This window comes from Pseudopipra pipra, chromosome W (genome assembly GCF_036250125.1).
Source record: "Pseudopipra pipra isolate bDixPip1 chromosome W, bDixPip1.hap1, whole genome shotgun sequence".
Classification (NCBI taxonomy): domain Eukaryota; kingdom Metazoa; phylum Chordata; class Aves; order Passeriformes; family Pipridae; genus Pseudopipra; species Pseudopipra pipra.
In genome coordinates, this window is record NC_087580.1 from 63,951,283 (window position 1) to 63,972,043 (window position 20,761).

The 20,761-nt window shown below is 41.2% G+C and overlaps 1 protein-coding gene across 2 annotated transcripts in view; it reads right to left on the reverse strand.

Annotated features, from left to right (window-relative positions):
- LOC135404389 (ubiquilin-1-like) overlaps positions 1-20,761 on the reverse strand; it is a 33,465-nt gene that overhangs the window by 5,011 nt on the left and 7,693 nt on the right. For both annotated transcript variants that reach the window (XM_064639120.1, XM_064639119.1), the window contains exons 2-10: positions 18,332-18,483; positions 9,879-9,994; positions 8,497-8,759; positions 7,544-7,702; positions 6,679-6,919; positions 6,032-6,174; positions 4,863-4,946; positions 2,578-2,693; positions 1,232-1,400 (exon numbers count right to left, since the gene is read on the reverse strand). In XM_064639120.1, coding sequence (XP_064495190.1) covers positions 1,232-1,400; positions 2,578-2,693; positions 4,863-4,946; positions 6,032-6,174; positions 6,679-6,919; positions 7,544-7,702; positions 8,497-8,759; positions 9,879-9,994; positions 18,332-18,483 — 1,443 coding nt within the window. The remainder of the gene's footprint in view (positions 1-1,231; positions 1,401-2,577; positions 2,694-4,862; positions 4,947-6,031; positions 6,175-6,678; positions 6,920-7,543; positions 7,703-8,496; positions 8,760-9,878; positions 9,995-18,331; positions 18,484-20,761) is intronic.

Here is a 20,761-nt window from a genome sequence, read left to right on the forward strand (position 1 = left end):
GAGCATTGTTGACTAAATTTACCAAAATTCTAGTTAAAAAGTTCAGCCTAAGGCAAAGTGACAGCTGTGCTTTATGAGTTGATCTTGCTCAAATAAATTGCTCATAAACTAAAGATAAAATTATGAATACTCTCAGTTGTATCATCTTCATCTCAGAGGCATTTGTGAAACAGAACAATTATATGAAAATATACTTTAGGTATATAAGGTCAGAGTAATTCTGAAAAGCTAGTTTTTGAAATGAGTGAAACAGTTTACATATCAACACAAGATTTTTGCACCTACTGCTAATTTTCCTTTTGTTCTACTTAAAGTTTCATCCAATTGAGAAATTCCTACCAGTATTTAAAAACTGCATATACTTCCAAACTAATAAAATGCAAACATACTGGCTGAAATATAAACATTGGTAGCATAAGATCTAGAATGATAAAAATATCTGAGAACATGGCTTCCTATAGCTATTCTTACCACCGCTTTCTCATAGTTACATAAAGTAACATTTTTCTGTCAGATCAGCAAGCTGAACTGACTTATTCTGTGGCAACAGAGGAGATAAGAACAGCGGGTTTATCAGCAGTCTACCATTACACTGGATATGTACCACAGTGTAATGGTTCTGTTTTACAAAGCTGCCACCTTTGCTTGACTTCTGGAGCTCTCCAGAAAGCCTAAATCCCACTTGGTATGTTAACACAATGTACATTGTGCAATCTGAATCTGCAGGATGTCAGGGAAGCATGCTACAAATTCAGGCCCCAAATAACCTGAGCTACAACCAGCAACACAAAGTACAGAGATAATGATGTTCAGTACACTTAAGTTCTTTTCTTGTCTGAGCCCACATTTCAGTTGCCAGGGAACCAGTCCTCCCTTTAACACCTTAATCTCCCTTCTTTCCAGGCATTTCAGAAACTCAAGGGTATGAAGATAGGTGTACCTATCAATCAACCATTCAGAGGACACTTTTACTCAAATGTGATGTTTTCCCAGCATTTATTTGCACAGCTAGAACATCACTTTTAATCGTCCTCTGCTCTCCTTTGACCAGAAGCATTCTGTTTGTTTACAGTGGAGAAGGGGGTGTATGTGGGATGGGGGGGAGGGGTGTGTGTGTGGGTATCTGTGTGTCTGTTTCACTGGATATTTAAAAAAACTCAAACAAACAAAAACCCCACCAACCACACACACACAACAGACACACACGCTAGAATACAGTGATCTACTTTACCTGAGCATTTGCACCAGCAAGTGCTTGCAACATTTGTTGGACAAACTGCTGGTGACCAGGATCAGTGGCCCCTGATGTTGGACTTGTATTTTCACTGGGAATTGAACTAGGTACAGTGGACCCTGTAGGAGCTCCAGTGCTTCCCAATCCACCTAAACCAGGATTGAATCTGCACAAATGACAGAGAAATACATCACTAAAGTAAAAAAATGGCTTAGTTGTAATTACTAAGTAAAAATTCTGTCAAATAAAAAATGGATGACAACTTAAGCACTAAAACAAGACCATAGACCATTGCTTAAAAGTGTGTTGCAAACAAAAGTGTATGTCCTAGTTTTGCTTGCAGGTACCGAGAACAGGGAGGAGCCTAGAACTCTGTGGGCATGGCTAGGTTGCTATTTGACACCACCCACTTCGTTGCTGGGGGGGTGGCTTTGGGGGTAAGAAAATATGAACACACTCTGGAAGCAGTGCCATTTTGTTCAATCTTTGCTTTGGGGAAATTGCTGGGACCAGCCTTGTGGACCGTGTCCTTCTGCCACTGCCACCCATCCCTTCCCGTCCCCTTGGGAAGAAAGCAACTCCAAGCATCAAACACAGCTAAACCCAGTGGAGCGCATGCGTGCGCCAATGCTGGAAGCAGCCGCGGGGAACGAAGCAGTGGCAAACCAAGATGAGAGGAGTCGAGCCCGAGCACAGTGGAGCAGAGTGGTCTGAAGCGGCAGTGCAGTGTGGGATTGAACTAGCAGATTGGAGCAGTCTGGAAGTGAGTGGCGCAATGCAGACAATCCAGCTTTTTGGGAGTTTGTCCAGGATTGTTTCTTGTTGTCTCAGGCTCAGGGGTGGGAAATGCTAGTTGTGGGAACATCCATCATCTTGTCTTTGTCCTGGGACGCTATGTAACACTAGTCACGGGAACGTCCGCCATCTCATCTTTGTCTCAGTAGCCATGTGGAACTGAGTCAAGGTGGTGAACACGTTTTTTGCATGTAAAGAACCTTCTCTTTTGTATACTTGTGTTATTAACATTGTTGCTGCTACTCTGTGTTTCTTATTTCGCTGCTGTCTGTTTTCAGTAAATTGTTATCTCAACCCATAGTCTCTGCCTTTGTCCCTCTCTCACAGGGGAAGGGGAGTGGTTTATTTAGAGTTTAATTCCCAGCTGTTTTTTTAAACCATCACAGTGTGACAGATTCTAAAATAAGTTGAGTGAAACTAAAAAATGCAAGAGGAACAGTCTGTAAAAACTGGATAAACCTCTATATGTTAAAAAGAAAGACAAAAGCTGACAAAAACCCAAACACAAGAGAAAAGTTCTTGTATAAATTTGTATGACCAATTCTTACCCTGGTATAAGTCCTGGTGCTTCCGTTGCTAATGTCTGCAAGCCCTGCTGAATCTGTAGCAAAGCCTGCATTGCTCTAGGGTTTGACATAGCTGATAACGTGTCAGGATTCTGCATCTAAAAACAGGAAACTCATAATATACAGATATTCAAAGTTGATCTTTATCACTAGATGTTTTATAGACTCTGATATCCTTTCAGAACTTGCTGTTTTTCAACTTTGTATTTGAATATTTATATTAAATCCTTCAGATTGGGGTTTTTTTGAGAAAACTTTCACAGGAGATGAATGAGCTCTCTAGACTCTTTTTAAATAAGGAGAACATAAGGAAAAGTATTTCTCATTACTTCTTCTAGTAGACTTTATCATCTTCCAAAGCCATAGGAATTTATTAGTTAAACACAATTCTAAATTAGTCTCCTATATCATAATACTGGTAAACAACAGGGCTGAATACAGTGAAACCTAAGAAGGTATCTAATACAGAAAGCTATAAAACATCTTTTTCTAGCTAAATTCAGACTACATCTATTTGATAATTTGTGCACGTGTTCCTATCTGTAGTGCCATCAACATCTACTCTGCAAAACATACTAGCAAACATAATATTCATGAACCCTCATTCTTTGATGATCAGGACACGTGCCTAGTAGATGAAAAGAAGGCAGTGGATGCAGTTTTTCTGGATTTCAGGAAGGTTTTTGATACTGTCCCTCACAGCACCTTTCTGGATAAGTTGTCCAGCTGTTGGATGAGCAGGTTCATGGTGCTGGGTGAAGAACTCGCTGAACAGCAGGGCTCAAGAGGTTGTAGTGAATGGGACTACATATGGCTGGTTACCAGTCACCAGCGGTGTTCTTCAGGGCTCAGTTCTAGGGCCAGTTCTGTTCAATATACTTATCAACAATCTGGATGCAGGAATTGAATGCACCATTAGAAAGTGTGCTGGTGATACTAAACTGTGAGGTGCTTGTGACTCTTGTGAGGGACAAGAGGCCTTGCAGAGGGATCTAGATAGATTGGAGCATCAGACAATCATCAATGGCATGAAATTCATGTTATTTATTTTACTCATAACACTGCAATGAGATCCCAGCAGTACACATTTACTTTGAATTGTAAAGAATGCCTAATGATAGAACTCATACACTGGATTCAATTTTTAATTCCTAAAAATTTTGCTTAGTCCTATTTAAAGGACACAATCCTTGTATACAGTGTGACAGCTAAGATAAAGCAAATACTGGGACTGCAACCACAACAGTGTAAGAGGGAAAGTTGGTGGTAAGGCAATCTTTAGAGGCAAACATCTTCAGAATCCACTTCACTTCTTTTGAATTAGCTTATGACTTGCATCTTTCAAGGCATGCTGTAAGGTCTCTTTACCCCAGATAATCAGGGCAGGGTGGAGGAAGTATGAGAAAAGTACCGTTAAAGCTTATCTTAGTAGTGGGAAAAGGAATAATATTTTTTCTTTATTTTGCAAAAGAAATCATGTAGGAAACAGGTTCTCTCTGGCTGGTGGGCAGTAAGAACAAGTAATTACTTCTAAGCAAAGGCGCAAGAGCAAATCAAAGCAGTTGTGCTAGTCACAGACAAAAACATCCACTAAAAGCCAGATTTAAATTTTGAAAGGGATGGAGAGATAAATCAAGCATTTAATTATCAAGGGATGTAGGGACAGAAAGTTTAAACGTGGAAGATATATAGATATATTCGAGGAGGAAAAAGAATTTTGCTCAAGATTTTTGCTGCTGGAAAAACTAGGCCTAGGAAAAACCCAGTGTGGGAGAAAATTCTTTCCCATGAATAGTGCTACCTATTTTTCTGCCTGCTTGCTTTGAGAAGTTAACTCCCCTGTTGCAAGAAGAGATAAAAGTTCTCACAGACATGCTTGAGGGTCCTGCTGAGAGAGAGGGAGACCATAAAAAGCATAGAGGAGAACACAGACTTGATGTTATGTGCATGCAAAAGGTGATGTTATAAAAGCACCATAACGGGCCTCCCGCTGCTTCTTTTTTTTTGCCCACTGCATGATTTAGCAGTGTATTTAGGGTTTCCAACTTCAGAATAAACTTTTCCTTAATATTCTAGCTGTGGTTTGGTCATCTGGGTTAACTTGTGTGTGTATCAATTCTTACAAGGGATAATGCAACTCAGTGTCTAAAGCTAATGAGAACACAGAATGTAGTTTTAAGTGAAATCAAGGAAAGGCAGCAGTTTGTTGCAAAAATTGCTCACTGAATTTCAGACATTAATTAAGAAGACTTAGTATCTCATCTTACTTGTTGAAACAAAGTAGGAAGCTGTCGTCTCATTTGCTCCTGAAGTTGAGAATTTCCAGCAAATAAAGGATTATTCAACATCGTCTATGGGCCAAAAATATTTAACATCATGAATCAAGCAGTAGATCAAAAAGTAAATACTAGAGTGGATTTTAAGACAACTATTCACCATATACAAATCAGATAACAAGATAACAAGATAATAGCCTGTGATAACCTCAGAGTAATCATCTCCTTTGGCCAAAACTTGTTCTGAAACAATGAACCACCACCCTGAGAATTGACTGAAATAATTGGTGGTGTGGCTGTTGTTTTTTTGTTGTTCAGTTTTTTCTTTGTTTGGGTTTTTTGTGTCTTTTTTTTATTTATTTTTGGTTGTAGTTTTTGTTGTGGTTTTTTTTTGGGATGGGGAAGTGGTGGCATTAAACTTCTGAAGTGAATCCTTGCCAGATCCTCACCAAAGCAACCTCAGTTATGCAACAAGAAATGCCTTTTCTAATCAACCTCCACTACCGATGTGATGGTTTCCCTGTAAATATTGTTTGCAAAAAGCCTGGGATATTTCCAATTAACTGTTTAGTATACAAAATAATATTATCTCAGGTCAAGATTTGATTTTGGATATTATTGCTGTAAGTAAAATTGGAAAGCACTTCTACAATACCATTCATAAAACAGCAGTATCAGCACTTTTATTGCACGCAAGGATCACAGGTGAGAAAGGAAAACCAGAATAACAGCTAGATATGGCACCAAATCCTTCCCCTCCACTTCTGTCCTCCCAAGCTAAGATGGATATTTATTTACAAGCAGATCTACCTTAATTTATAATCAAAGCATTTGTTTTGTTTAACTGGTTCTTATGCTAGGCCACAAAATTATAGGGCTGTATGGAACATACACAAACACAAGTTGTTACAAGAAAATGCCTGACATGATGTCCAACGACAAATTGAAGAAACTTACTGCAACAGATTGCTAAAGGTAACTAGGTAATAATTTCAAGAAGTCAGACATTAACATAATTTAAAAACTGGACCATTTGCAACAAACAGATTATTGTTGAGAAGTTAGCACGGTTATTCTGTATTGAAAATATAACTATGATAAATTCAACTCCTTTTTTCACTTCAGTGTACACAACTCATTCCTACACAAAAAGCATTTACCTGTATTGCAAGATCAGGATTCTGGCTCAATGACTGCATCATGCTTCTCATATAGGGTGCAGACAACATATTTTGCATAAGTTGTGGATTTTCTGTTATCTGCTGGAACAAGCTCTGCATTCCTGGTGTGTTGAACATACCAACTTAAAAAAAAAAAGTAAAAGGTCACTTTAGTAAAAACCTTGACTATAATCAAATTAATTAGACTGCCTAGAACTGGGATACAACTGTGTGGTTTTGTTTTGGGTTTTTTTGATGAGCTTTAGCCCCTTAAATACATCTGTGTGGTTCTGCTTACACAGATGCATCTTCCCTAGAAACAAAATAAGCCAGAAGTCATATCCAACAAACAGTCAGGCTAAGTATCTACATTATTAACTGTTTTCCTGTTTGTCTCCAAACAGAAAAAAATATTATCATTCATGTACAGATTCCCTACTTTTATTTTAAGACAGTACATAAGTATTGTTAGCACTCTTGGTTTACTTTTCATGTTTGTTTTCCCACAGAGGACTTTGATACTAGTTAAATATTCAATGGAAATTAACAGCAACACAAACTTTTAATCAAAACATCAATAATAACAAAATATTTTCACTTAACTCCTGAATATTTGCAAATATATACAAGTGCAATAACAGACACACCTCCTAGTCCAGATCCCAAATTTGGTATAGTTGAGCTCTGTCCCATACTAGCAGAGGTGCTATTTCCGACATTACTGCTGCCACTGTTCTCACCACTGGTGCTGGTACTTGTGGAATTCTGAGAGCTGGACTGAGGAGCCCAGGGATTTGGTAAAGGATCTCTATTTTCTGTACGAGATGGCTGACTGTCCCCTCCTGATGATGCATTGCTTACTAAGGAAGCAAATGGGTTACCTCCAAACTACAGAAGGAGAAACAAACACATATTATCTATTAGTCGACTATTTTTAAGTCTGCTAGAAATGGCAAGTTACGGTAATCAATTATAATCACCATCCTAAAATAAGCCATTGTAAATATTATCTTCAACAAGAAAAGAAAAGTAAGTTAATTACACCTCGTTTTAAATGCAGCATATGCTACAGCACTAGTACTTTGATCACAGTAAGATTATATCTTGCATAGTGGTTTTCAACTTAGAAAAATTTCAAAGCCTCTTTTCTTCCCACCTTAGGTTCCAAGTTATACACTCTTCATTTTTCCTGAACCTCAGTAACTTTATAAGTCCAAGAATTAAACATAAATTTAGAATATATATAAGAAAAATTTATTAACATTAAAATAGCTTATCAAACTCACATAACAATCTTTATCCCTTCAAGTTTAAAAGAGCATAGGAACAAACCACACATTGACTTCAAGCTTCAAGAAATTAAGTTTTGACAAGTACACATTTGAAAAGTTACATTATTTATCTTCTTTCATATTTGAAAAACAACCCACAAAACCACACAAAAAACAAACAAAACCCCAACAACCAACTAAAACCCACTTACTTTCAGTGGCCCCTACAATCATTTCTCACCTGTTCCTGAGCTGCATTCAACATTGGCTCCTGAATATCTGTGTACATACGTCGCAAGGCATTGTAGCCACCTGGTATGCTTTCAAGGTTGCTCAAGGCTCGGTCTTGGTTTCGCATCATTTCCTGCATCATTGCAGGGTTTCTAGCAAGTTCTAGTGTCTAATGAAATAGAACATGTAATTTGTATTCATAAAAAAATCCATTCTAAAGTGAAAACATCAGCATTTAGCAGTACCTCAGTTACTAATGTCTAACTCCATTTGAAATTAAGATTAAAGTCAAATCAAGACATCAGTTTAGTGAGAGGGGACTCAATAGAATTTTGTATTTAGACAACATTCTGCCACAACTGTCAGTATGCTAGCTGAATCACAATGCATTGACTAAACAGAAGAAAAAGCTCTTGAATGTGCCATCCTGTTCTTTCTTGTCTCATCTCAACACTATGTTTCTCCCATTTCTAACCTCAGTACAGCATGCATCTTGAAAAATAAATACCTACAGTTTCCAAAGCCTCCACTTGTTTCTTGATGCCCTCTGTCACATAAGGCATATCTTACATAACTTTAGAAGCAATCAGAAGTACCCACAGTTACATAAACTGGAGATAAGCAGTACTTTGGAGAATTATTACTTTATAGTAAACTCACTGTTGACTAGACAACAGAAGATTTCAAGTGGCATTTGACTCTTAACTCAGAATATATGATTATACAGTCTTTGGCATCTTTTAAAACTATGCTGGGGTTTTTTTAAAATTATCAGCTTATTTCAGACACCAGCAGCTAGAAAAAAACCCCATCTATTTCCTATAGTGACCTTTTACAGATTGTCTAACAAGCCTAAATTCCTCAACAGTATTTCAGCACTCATATAAGCATGTCCAATTCTTGCTCTTTTATTCCCAGTTACAATATAATCAAAGTCATGACCTTAGAGTTCTTTCTACATACCTGTCTCATTATATCTGGATTATTCAGCATGTGACCGATTTCTGGATTTCTCTGTACCAGTTGCTGCATTTGAGGGTTAGCCATAATTAACTGTCTCATCAAGTCAGGATTTGAAAGCATGCTCTGAACAAATGGATTTTCCATTATCTGAACCATCATTTCTGGGTTGGACATAAGTTGTCGTTGCATCTGACTTTGCAACTCTGAAAAATTTGATGCATTTAAACCCAGGCTACTCAGGCCTGTCAAACCTCCAAGGCCACCTTTAAGATGAAAGGAAAAAAAATTAAACTTTCAGCTTCTAATATATTTCTAAACACATCCAGGTTCTTTTTAAGTACAAAATACATAAACATAACCCACGCTTCAAAATAATGAAATTCAATGGAAATTCTATCTTTGCAAGGCTGTTAAGGAGTCGTTCACTAGGAGTTTGCTTCTGTACATAACGAGACATCTAGAAATCCAAATTGCATCTGAAATATAACTTGTTACAATTCTAACAGCTTTTCTTCTACTTTACTGTAGCTGAGGTACAAGGGATGTTTGAGTTTTAAGGCCTCAGGTTAATTCCCAACACTTTCCAATACATTTGTAATAATCATTTATAGAGACCACCACCATGAGGAATCTCTTAACATGATGCATACCCTATTCTAAACAAAAAGTAGAACTCTTCTTTTTGCTGATGCAACAAGAACTAATAATGCTTTAAATTCTCCTTTGCAGAGTTCAGCAAACAAAAGTTTCACATTTTTAGAAGGTACTAGTCAGTCTGGAGAACTGTTAACAACTAAAAAAAGTAATTGCTTACCACAGTTTTCTGTTGTTTCGTTTTTTGTTTTTAAAAAGAAAGCAAAGAAAGAGGATGAAGAACAAAATGTAGCAACTCTGAAAAAATATATTTTTAAATCAATAGACTTCTGTCTCTATTCCTGATAAAGAAGACCAATAATTCAATCAGAACCTGAGAAATACTGGTTTGTAAGATATGAGTAACTTTGTTACTTCTGCTCCAAGTCATGATGTTATGGGTCCAACTTCAGTACTCTCTTCAGGCCAATTCAAATGCACTGTTAAGGAGGAGAAGGAGACTGGAAGGAGTTTAATTACCTGTAGTGCCAGAATACAAGATCAATGGCACCTTATTACTGAAGATGAAACAACACAAGCTGAAGTTCTGTACATAAAAAATAAGGAAACAATTTACCTCTGATAACTTACTGATCAAAAACTTATTCCAACCAACACCACAGATTTTTGCAATCAGTAATTTTATAATATTTTTAAGTCCAGTTTACATTAGAATAAAGCTCCAGGGATACTTAACTGAAACCAAGATACCTAAGATAGCCACCATGTTATCTAACAAATATTCTTACCCAAGGCAAAAGAATTGATATTTGTTGAAGTTGGTGTTGAGGTATTACTGCTCGATATTGATGTGGTAGCAATACTGCCAGTGGTGTGCGTTTGTTGATCCGGATGGTCTTGTGATCTATAAAAAGCAAGATTAAAAAATTACAATTTGAACAAGGTGCAGTAAATTGACCCCAACCAGTTAAATCCCCACCCAGTTACAACATTATTTTCCCCTCACCCCAGGTAGGATGGGGGAGAGAATCAGAATGGCAAAACTGAGAAAAACTCATGGGTTGAGATAAAAACAGTCTAATAAGCAAAAAAAAAAAACACCCAACCAATAAAATGAGAAAAGTGATGCGAAGACAATAACTCACCACCTCCCACCAGCAGACCACTGTCCAGCCAGTCTCTGAGCAACAGCTACTTCGGAAAAATTTCCCCTCAGTTTTATTGCTAAGCATGACATTATCTGGTATGCAATATCTTTGGTCAGCTTGGTTCAACTGTCCTAGCTGTGTCCCATTCCCAACGCTAGCCTACTCACTGGTCATGATGCTGTACAAGCACTGTTCAGCAATAGTTAAAACATCAGTGTGTTATCAATGCTGTTAGGTCAAGAATCCAAAACACCTCACTATACAGGCTGCTATGAAGAAAGTAAAACTCCATCTGAACCAGATCTAGTACACAAGGTCTGGCATTTAATATAATAATGACATTTAATACAGGAACAGTATCATACTTGAAAATCCTAATTTACATTTTTTATTATTTCTAGAACCCCCATAAACTCTAGATGTCTTCCTGGCCAAACTCAAACAGAAAGTATACAGAGGTGGAAGCAAGGATGGGCAATCTGGGAGGAATACAAAGATTGTCAGTCTCTCTTTCTTATATCGAGTTATGAAAGACAAAGCTCAAATGGAATTGAATTTGGCAAGGGATGTCAAAGACAACAAGAAGGGCTTCTATAAGTACATAGGTAACAAAAAGAAGACTAGGGAAAACATGCAACCGTTGCTTAATGAGACATGGGACCTGGTTACACAGGACACCAGGACACAGAAAAGGCTGAGGTACTGAATGCTGCCTTTGCCTCAGTCTTTACTAGCAAGACTGGCTTTCAGGAAAACCAGGCCCCTGAGACCAGGGAAAAAGGCTGGAGTGAGGAAAATGTACCTTTGGTGGAAGAGGATCAGATCAGAGAATACTTAAGCAAACTGGACATACATAAGTCCATGGGCCCTGATGGAATTCACCCATGAGGGCCAAAAGAGCCAGCAGATGTCATTGTGAGGCCACTCTTGATAATCTTTGATCGATCATGGTTACTGGGAGAAGTGTCCGAAGACTGGACGAAAGCAAATACCACTATCTTCAAGAAGGGCAAGGAGGAGGACCCAGAAAACTACTGGCCAGCCAGCCTCACCTCGATGCCCAGGAAGGTGATGGAGCAGCTAATTCTGGAAACCATTTCCAGACAAATGAAGGTCAAGAAAGCCATCAGGAGTAGTCAGCATGAATTCACCAAAGGGAAGTCACGCTTGACCAACTTGATAACCTTCTGTGATGAAATGACTGGTCCTGTAGATGAGGGGAAAGCAGTGGACTTCTAGCTGGACTTCATGAAGACTTTCAACAGTGTCTCCCATAGCATCCTCATAGAGAAGCTGAAGAAATAGGGGCAGGATAAGAAGAATGGAAAACTGGCTGAGTGACCAGATCCAGAGGGTGGTGATCAGTGGAACAAAGTCTAGTTGAAGGCCAGTGACTAGCAGCGGACCCCAGTGGTCCTGTTTAACATCTTCATTAATGATCTGGATGATGGGGCAGAGTATACCCTCAACAAGCTTGTAGATGACTCAGAACTGGGAGAAGTAGCTGATATGCCATAGGGTCATGCTGCCATCTGGAGAGAACTTGATAGGCTGCAGAAATGGGCTGACAGGAACCTCATGAAATTGAACAAGTGGAAATGGTGCAAAGTCCTGCACCTGGAAAGGAACAACCCCTAGGCACCAATATAGGATGAGGACCACCCAGCTGGAAAGCACCTTGGTAGAAAAGGCCCTAGGTCTCGGTGAACACCAGGGTGAACATGAGCCAGGACTGTGCCCTGATCAAAACCAGCAACTTCTCGCCCTGTACTGGGGCCTGGCCTGTGCCTATTGAGCCACAGTTCAGTACTCTCAGAGGATTGTAGTGGAGGCAAGGACTCAAACTGCTCTGGAGGACACTATGGCTGAGATAGGGACTCAAACCACAACAAATATAGTATTTGCCCCAGTAGTGAAAAGGAAAAAATGGATAAGGCAAGCTACAGGTGCATATTGATTACAAGGAGAAGGAGTAAAAGGAGGGGAGTGAGCAGATCAAGAAACTGGTCCATCAACAAAGAAATCAAAAGGAGTGAGACAAATCTAACAGGAAACCAAAGTTAGCCAGTCCTTGACCTCATCAGAACTTCAAGACATGCGGAAAGATTACAGCTGCCAGGCAGGTGAACGGAGTCCTATCTGGCTGCTTCAATGCTGGGATAACAGCTGATAGTCAGCAACTAGAAGGTCATGAAGCCCAACAGCTGGGATCCCTTGCTAGAGAACGGGAAATTGAAAGAGGAATTGGAAAAGAAAGAACAATTTGCAGTCTTTGGAGACAGCTCCTCTCAGATGTGAGGGCAAGGTATCTGTTCAAGGAAGATCTAATGAACTCCCCAGGAAAGTGGGCCACTGCAGATGAAGTTATCCAGTACTTGAGAGAATTAGCAGTGCTGGAAATCATCTATAGTAACCTAAGAAGTGATAACACCCCTAAAGATCCAGAGCATGTTCCTTGCACGATGGTCATGTGGAGGAAGGTGGTTCAAAGTGCCCCTGCATCATATTCCAATAGCCTGGTAGCATTATATTACCCAAAGATGGATGCACCAACCGTAGAGGTGACATCCTCCTGGCTCCGAAACTTAGAAGAAACTCTAGACACTTCCTCTTTCCCACAGGCCAGCAGCTCAGCTCTCAGGGGCAGCCCAAGAGATCGGTCCTCTCCTGCCCCAGTCAGGGGGAAAGGAACCCCCAAGTGCAGGCCACGTGGTGAACTCTGGTTCTTTCTGCGTGACCAGGGGGAAGACATGAAGAAGTGGGATGGTGAACCCACCTCTAATCTGGAAGCACAAGTACGTGAATTAAGAGGGAAGAGAACTGTTAAGAAGGGGTCACCCAGGAAAGCTGTCCATGTAGTTGCTGCAGAAACCCAGGAAAGCAATCAGCGACCTCTCAGACGTAAAAGGACTGAAATCAACTCCTTTGATCCTGGTGAGGGGACCTCTGGTCTGGCATCACAAAGGTCAGACAGTGAATACTCTGACCAGGAACAGGAATAGAGGGTCCCTGCCTTTGGCCAAGAGAAAGAAAGGGATGACCAGGCATACTAGACTGTGTGGATTCAATGGCCTGGCACATCAGATCCACAGAGGTATAGAACTTTGGTGGATACTGGTGCTCAGTGCACACTGATGCCATAAAGGCACAGAAGTGCGGAACCCATCTGGATCTCTGGAGTGACAGGGAAATGCCAGGAGTTGTCTTTATTAGTGGCTGAAATTTAACAGGGGCCAAGTGGGAAAAGCGCCCCATTGTGACTGGCCCAGAGGTCCCTTGTATCCTTGGCATTGATTATCTCAGGAGGGGAGACTTCAAAGATCCAAAGGGGTATCGATGGGCTTTTGGTGTAGCTACTGTGGCTACAGAGAAGGTCAGTTATCTACCCTGCCTGGCCTCTCAGAAGATCCCTTCATTGTGGGATTGATGCAAGTTGAAGACCAATGAGTGCCAATTGCCACCAGAACAGTGCACCGATGGCAATATTGCACCAAGACTCCATAAACTCCCATCCATGAGCTAATTCATTGACTGGAGAGGCAAGGAGCAGGACTCGCTCATCCTTTAACAGCCCCATATGGCCAGTGCAAAAGTCTAATGGAGAATGGAGGCTGACAGTGGACTACTGTGGCCTGAATGAAGTCATGCCACCTCTGAGTGCTGCTGTGCTGGACATGTTGGAACTTCAGTTTGAGCTGGACTCAAAAGCAGCCAAGTGGTGACACAATTGACATCACTAATGCGTTTTTCTCCATTCCTCTAGCAACAGAGTGCAGGCTACAGTTTGCCTTCATTTGGAGGGGTGTCCAGTATACCTGGAATTGACTGCCCCAGGGGTGGAAGCACAGCCCAACCATCTGCCATGGACTGATCCAGACTGCACTGGAACAGGGGGAAGCTCCAGAACACCTGTACTATATTGATAATATCATTGTGTGTGGCAAGATAGCAGAAGTTTTTGAGAAAGGGAGGAAAATAATCCAAATTCTTCTGAAAACTGGTTTTGCCATAAAACAAAGTAAGGTAAAGGGACCTGCATGGGAGATCTAGTTCTTGGGAATAAAATGGCAAGATGGATGTCGTCATGTGCCCATGGATGTGGTGAACAAAATAGCAACTATGTCTCCACCTCTGGCAGAGAACATCAGGCAAAACCCAAGGTCAACCATTAGGGTTTTAGAGTCGGGGTCATCGAGGATCAGAAGCCCACTGCATGCCAACTGAAAAGGAGATATTAGCAGTCTATGAGGGGGTTCGAGCCACCTCAGAAGTTGTTGAGACAGAAGCATGTCTCCTCTTGGCACCGCGATTGCCTGTGCTGCACTGGATGTTCAAAGGAAACATTCCCTTGACACATCACACAACCAGTGCTACATGGAGTAAGTGGGTAGCTTTGATTACACAATGAGCCCGAATGGGAAAACCCAATTTCCCGGGAATCCTGGAAGAGATTATGGACTGGCCAGAAAGCAGAGATTTTGGAGCATGGCCTGAAGAGGCGACTCATGCCCAAGAAGCACCATCATATAACTAGTTACCAGAAAATGAAAGAAACTATGCTCTGTTTACTGATGGATCTTGCCGTGTAGTAGGAAACCATCAGAGGTGGAAAGCTGCTGTGTGGAGTCCTACACAATGGGTCGTTGAGGCTGCTGAAGAAGAGGGTGAGTCAAGCCAATTTGCAGAATTGAAAGCCATCCAACTAGCCCTAAAGATTGCTGAACGAGAAAAGTGGCCTGTACTGTATCTCTACACTGACTCCTGGATGGTGGCTAATGCCCTGTGGGGGTGGCTACAGCAATAGAAGAAGACCAATTGGCAATGCAGGGGTAAACCCATCTGGGCTGCTGCATTGTGGAAGGACATCGCTGCGTGGGTGGAAAACATGACTCTGAAAGTGCATCACGTTGATGCTCACATGCCCAAAGGTCGTGCCACTGAAGAATATCAGAACAATGAGCAGGTGGATAAGGCTGCCAAGATTGGAATAGCTCAGATAGACTTAGACTGTGAGCAGAAGAGTGAGCTATTTATAGCCCAATGGGCCCATGAAACATCAGGACATCTAGGAAGAGATGCGACATACAGATGGGCTCTTGATCAAGGGGTGGACCTGACCATGGAGGCCATCACACAGGTTATTCAGGAATGTGAAACACTGGGGCAATCAAGCGAGCCATGTGAGTAAAATCTCCCTGAAATAGAGGGCAGTGTCTGGGTTTCCAATATGGTGAGGTCTGGCATATTGACTACATTGGACCACTGCCAAGAGCACGCCAGGGCAAAAGCTACATGCTCGCCATGGTGGAGGCAACAACTGGCTGGCTGGAAACATATCCTGTAAACCAGGCCACTGCTCGAAACACCATCTTAGGCCTCAAGAGGCACATTCTGTGGTGACATGGGACCCCAGAGAGAATTGAATCAGATAATGGGACTCACTTTCAGAATAATCTTATAAGCTCTTGAGCAAAGAAACACAGCATCAAGTGGATCTATCATATCCCTTATCACCCACAAGCCTCTGGGAAGATCGAGAGGTATAATGGACTGTTGAAGACTATGTTAAGAGCGTTAGGTAATTGGACATGGAAGCATTGGGAGGCAAATTTACCTGAAGGCACTTGGCTGGTCAACACCAGGGGATCTGCCAACCACCCTGGTCCTGCCCAAACAAAACCCCTATACACTGTGGGAGGGGATAAGGTTCCTGTACTACACGTAAGGAAGTAGCTGGGGAAGTTGGTGTGAGTTTCTCCTCCCATGAGAAAAGGCAAACCCATCCATGGGATTGTCTTTGCTCAGGGGTCAGGGTGTACCTGATGGGTAATGCAGGAGGATGGGGAGACCTGCTGTGTGCCTCAAGGAGATTTAACCTTGTGGGAAAAATAATCTGTGTTTTAAGTTGTATGTTGCAGGAAGTAAAGTAGCAGGACAGCGAAGAACAAATTTTGCGAGGAGGAAGGAGAGTGTGACAATGACCCGAGCTGGGCTGGTGTCAGTGCCCAATGACCAATTGTGTTGCTTCTCCTGTCCTGAGTACCCCTCCTGATGGAATGGAGCCCAAGATCTGGAGGGGTGAAAGAAGGTCATAAAATGGGAAAAAATAATATCTATCTGTGAAACCATGGGAGATAATCAGAAGATATATATATTATGTGGGATCTGAGTATGACACAAATGGTATGGAATAAGGGGTGGAGATTGTATTGGATCTGGCTGAGATGGAGTTCATTTCCTCATAGCAGCCCTCACAGTGCTGTGCTGTGCATTGATAGCTAGATGGGTGTTGATAACACACCAGTGTTTTGGCTACTGCTGAGCACAGCACCAGTACTGTAAGATTCCTTCCTCAATCAAGGCCAAGATTCTGGGAGGGGACACAACCAGGCCAGCTGACTCCAACTAACTAAACGGATATTCCATACCATATGACATCAGCTCAGGTATAAAAGCTAAGGAAAGGAGCAGGAAAGGGGATATTTGTTGTTTCCAATGGCTGCCTGCTAAAAAACCAGTACATGTGCTGAAGCCCTTCTTCTCGGGAAGTGGCCGGACATCGCTGCTGATGGGAAGTAGAATATTAATCCTGTTATTTTTTGCTTCGCTTTTGCGCATGCAAGCTTTTGCTTTGCTTTTGCTCTAGTAAACTGCCTTATCCCAACCCACGAATTGTTTTCCAGCTTATTCTCTCTCCCCTTTATGGCTGGGAAGGGGAGGGATAGAGCAACTGGGTGGGCACCTGGCGTCCAGCCAAGGTCAACCCACCACAGCTGCAAAGAAGGCAAATGGTATCCTGGGCTGCATTAGGAGTGTTGTCAGCAGGTAGAGGGAGGTGATCCTTCCCCTCTACTCAGCACTGGTGAGGCCACACCTGGAGTCCTGTGACTAGTTCTTGGCTACCCAGTACAAGCAAGACATGGACATACTGAAGGGAGTCCAACAAGGAGCCACAAAAATGACGAAAGGACTGGAACATCCCTTCTACAAGAAAAGGCTGAGAGAGCTGGGACTGTTTGGACTGGAGAGAAGAAGGCTCAGGGGAGATCTCATCAATGTATGTAAATACCTGAAGAGAGGGTGCAAAGAGATGGAGCCAGGCTCTTGTCAGTGGTGCCCAGTGACAGGACCAGAGGCAACTGGCACAAATTGAAACATAGGAGGTTCTTTTCTGATCAGAAGGAAAGACTTTTTTTTCTATTGTGAGGGTGACTGAGCACTGGAATAGGTTGCCCAGGGAGCTTGAGGAGTCCCCCTCCTTGGAGATGTTCAAAAGCCACCTGGACATGTTCCAGGGCAAATGGCTCCAGGTGGCCCTGCTTGAGCAGGGGTGTTGGACCAGATGACCTTGAGAATCCCTTTCAACCTCTATCATGCTGTGATTCTCAGATATCTATAATCTCATCACTTCTTCAGAACAGTAATTTCTAACACTAAGAAAATGGATGAGCATCACTGCCACTGTTACCATCTTTTTATACTATCCTTAAAGGAGAGAAGGCTACCAAGATCTATAATACAGGATCTATTCCATACCATACAATTAGTAGGTCACCCCACTGAACATCAAATTAAGTTAAAGTCTTATTTCATCACTAGAATAATATCAGAAATCAAATATTCTTTAATACTGTAAGAGCATGGTAACAATGTAGTTACACAAAGTTAATGCCATCATAAATTAGCACAAGCACTAGAGGCTGCTTGCCCAATTTGTATGCTCACCACACCTGTCTACTGTAGGGGCATAAGCATGGATGCTATCACACAGTGAAACAGATCAAGGACTGTTCAGATTGTATTCAGACTGCTACTCTGCACCAACTACAACTAAGAAGCCAATTCAAGTGATTTAATAGTAATGGCTCAGTTTAGAAGATAACATTAACTTTCAAAAAGTGTATGCATGATATTTAGGGACACGACCGCACACATTTTGGGGTTGCTTCTCTTGTGCAAGAATATTTGCACTGCTTTTCAAAACATTTTAGTCAAACCTAGGTTTGCCCATCAGAAAGCTATCACATTAGAAATTAAGAATATTTTTACTACTTTGAGGTAAAAATAAGATTGTTCATCATCAGTCAGGTTACCTGTTTTGCATTTTGATGACCAGGTGAACAGTGAGTCCATCGTGAATCCCATGCTGAATCAAAGTATCTTGATCTTTTAAAATTTTTCCAGCAAATATCAAAACAAGTTGATCAGTGTGGGACTTGAAATGCTTAGAGATTTCTTCCTTGAACTAAACAAAAGTTAATATAATATAATTATATAATTGAATACTGAACTATTATTTTTTTAATAATTTGAGGAAGAACTATTTTGCTCACATTTATTATATTAATCCACTTCCACAATATGTTTTGCTTTATACAACCTAAAAACATGTTATTGAAACAATCCATTGCTGACATGCTGGGAATGCAACAAAACATTATGTTAATTCAGTCCAAATTTGTGCAGATACTGAAAGGAGCGATATCCTTTCTTCTTGGACATATTACTGCTACCTTTCACACGTCAAAACTAGCAATCCTTTACACACAGTCAAAAACTATTTCTTGGGTCACTCTGCTCTCTCATCCAACTCATGACAGCTACATAAAATGTGCTTCCAGCCCAGGGCATAGTGAACACATAGTTCAGCTGATCATGAAATCATACCTTGATTAAAACAACCGAACCTGGAAAAGCAATTGTATTTCTTCCTGCCTTCTTAACCAATAACAACCATGTTATGCTTTGACTGACTTCTGAGATTCATTATTCTACATAAAAGTACTCTCACAGAAAAAACACAATATAAAAAGGCAAATATAAGAAAATCAAATAAATTTGTTCAACATGACTAGTCAGTAGACTAAATGTTTCTGAACGGATCTTAGGCATTTGGAAAGTCCTCCAGAAGTTAATAATATTTAACATTTTTCAAGTAGTACAGTCAACTTGATTTTTAAAAGAATCGTATTCCAAACATCCTAGTGAACTCTCATACAGGAACTCCAAACATTTATCTTGCAATGACTTATTATTAAATAATTATATAAGAGGCAAGGCTAAAAAAAAACCAAAATGGAAACCCCCACTGTATTGTTACTCTGAAGGCAAGTCCCTAATTGAAAAGGTTTATAGTATAGTAAGAGACAAAACAGAACCCCAAAAAATGAACCCGAGATACAACAGAGGTAGGAAATCTCTGTGCCTGGGTAGCAAGGTAGCATTTGTTCAGTTAGCAGTCTGCTCACACAGAGTTGGTTCCAGTTCTTAGAGAAACATCTTTTAAGTCTATACTGGTGTCCTGGTTCCGGCCAGGACAGAGTTAATTTTTTGCAGTAGCCATGAGGGGGCGGAGCCTGGAGCCATGTGAGCATGGCTAGGAGGTTATTCTATACCACCTCAAGTCATTGCCAGGGGTGGGGGTAAGGGACTCTGGCTTCCAAGAAGAAGGTCGGGGCTTCTGGTGGAGAAAGTGTGGCAGGAGGGCGAAAGCTGTCCACTATTTGTTCATTTTTGCCTGAGGGCTGCGGTGAGCATTTCTGCATGTGAATCACCCTCTCTTTTCTATACTTTTGTTATTAATATTGTTGCTGTCACTGTTCATTTTCTTATTTCTGTTTCCAGTAAATTGTTCTTATCTGAACTCGTAATCTTTGCCTTTTGTGCCTCCCATCAGAGAGGAGGGGAGGGGAGCGGGTCACAGTCTTTTTAGCGGGAGTACTAAATTGGGGAATACCATTCCTATACCATGACAACTGGTAACATTTAGACTTGCAAGCATCCTAGAAAACCATTTAATCTGTTCCTGCCTGAAGTAGATTACTTAAATTATTCAGACATTGCAGTGGGTTTACCTTGGTGTCATGGTTTAGCAATAGTACTCCCCAATTTAGTGTTCCCACTGAGACTCTCCAAACCACCCTGCCACTTGCTCCCTCCCCCTTCCCCCTGCGGGTGGCTGGAGAGGAAAATTGGAGGCACAAAAGGTAAAGATTGCAGATTGAGATAAGAACAATTTACTGGAAACAGCAATGAGATAAGAAAACAAACAGTAACAGCAACAATATTAAAAACAAAGTGTACAAAAAAGAGAGAGTGATTCACATGCAAAATGTTCACTGTGGAAGAGCCTGGCCCAGCCTGACCGAAGCCACACTACCCCGACTGGAAGAGACCCCTTCTCCCTGGAAGAGATTCCCTTCTCCCCACCACCGGCAATGACGTGAGGGGGTGTGGGAGAACATGCGAAATATGAATCATGGAAAGAACGCCTTTAGAAAAGGAGCCACCATGGCAGCAGCTCCGGAATTCGGCAAACTGAAAACACAGTTTATTTGCATTTTTATTGTACAAGTTTCCCTGAAAGCTCTGTTGTTTCCCTCACCCATGCAGTCTCCCTGTACAGTGCCATGCTGTCTTCCTCACTGAGCCAGCCCCCGCCCCTGTTGTAACCCTATTGGTCTTCTCACCTGTGTCATGGTTTGAGAACCCCAAAATTCTAATTCCCTAGTCTAAGCCCCCTC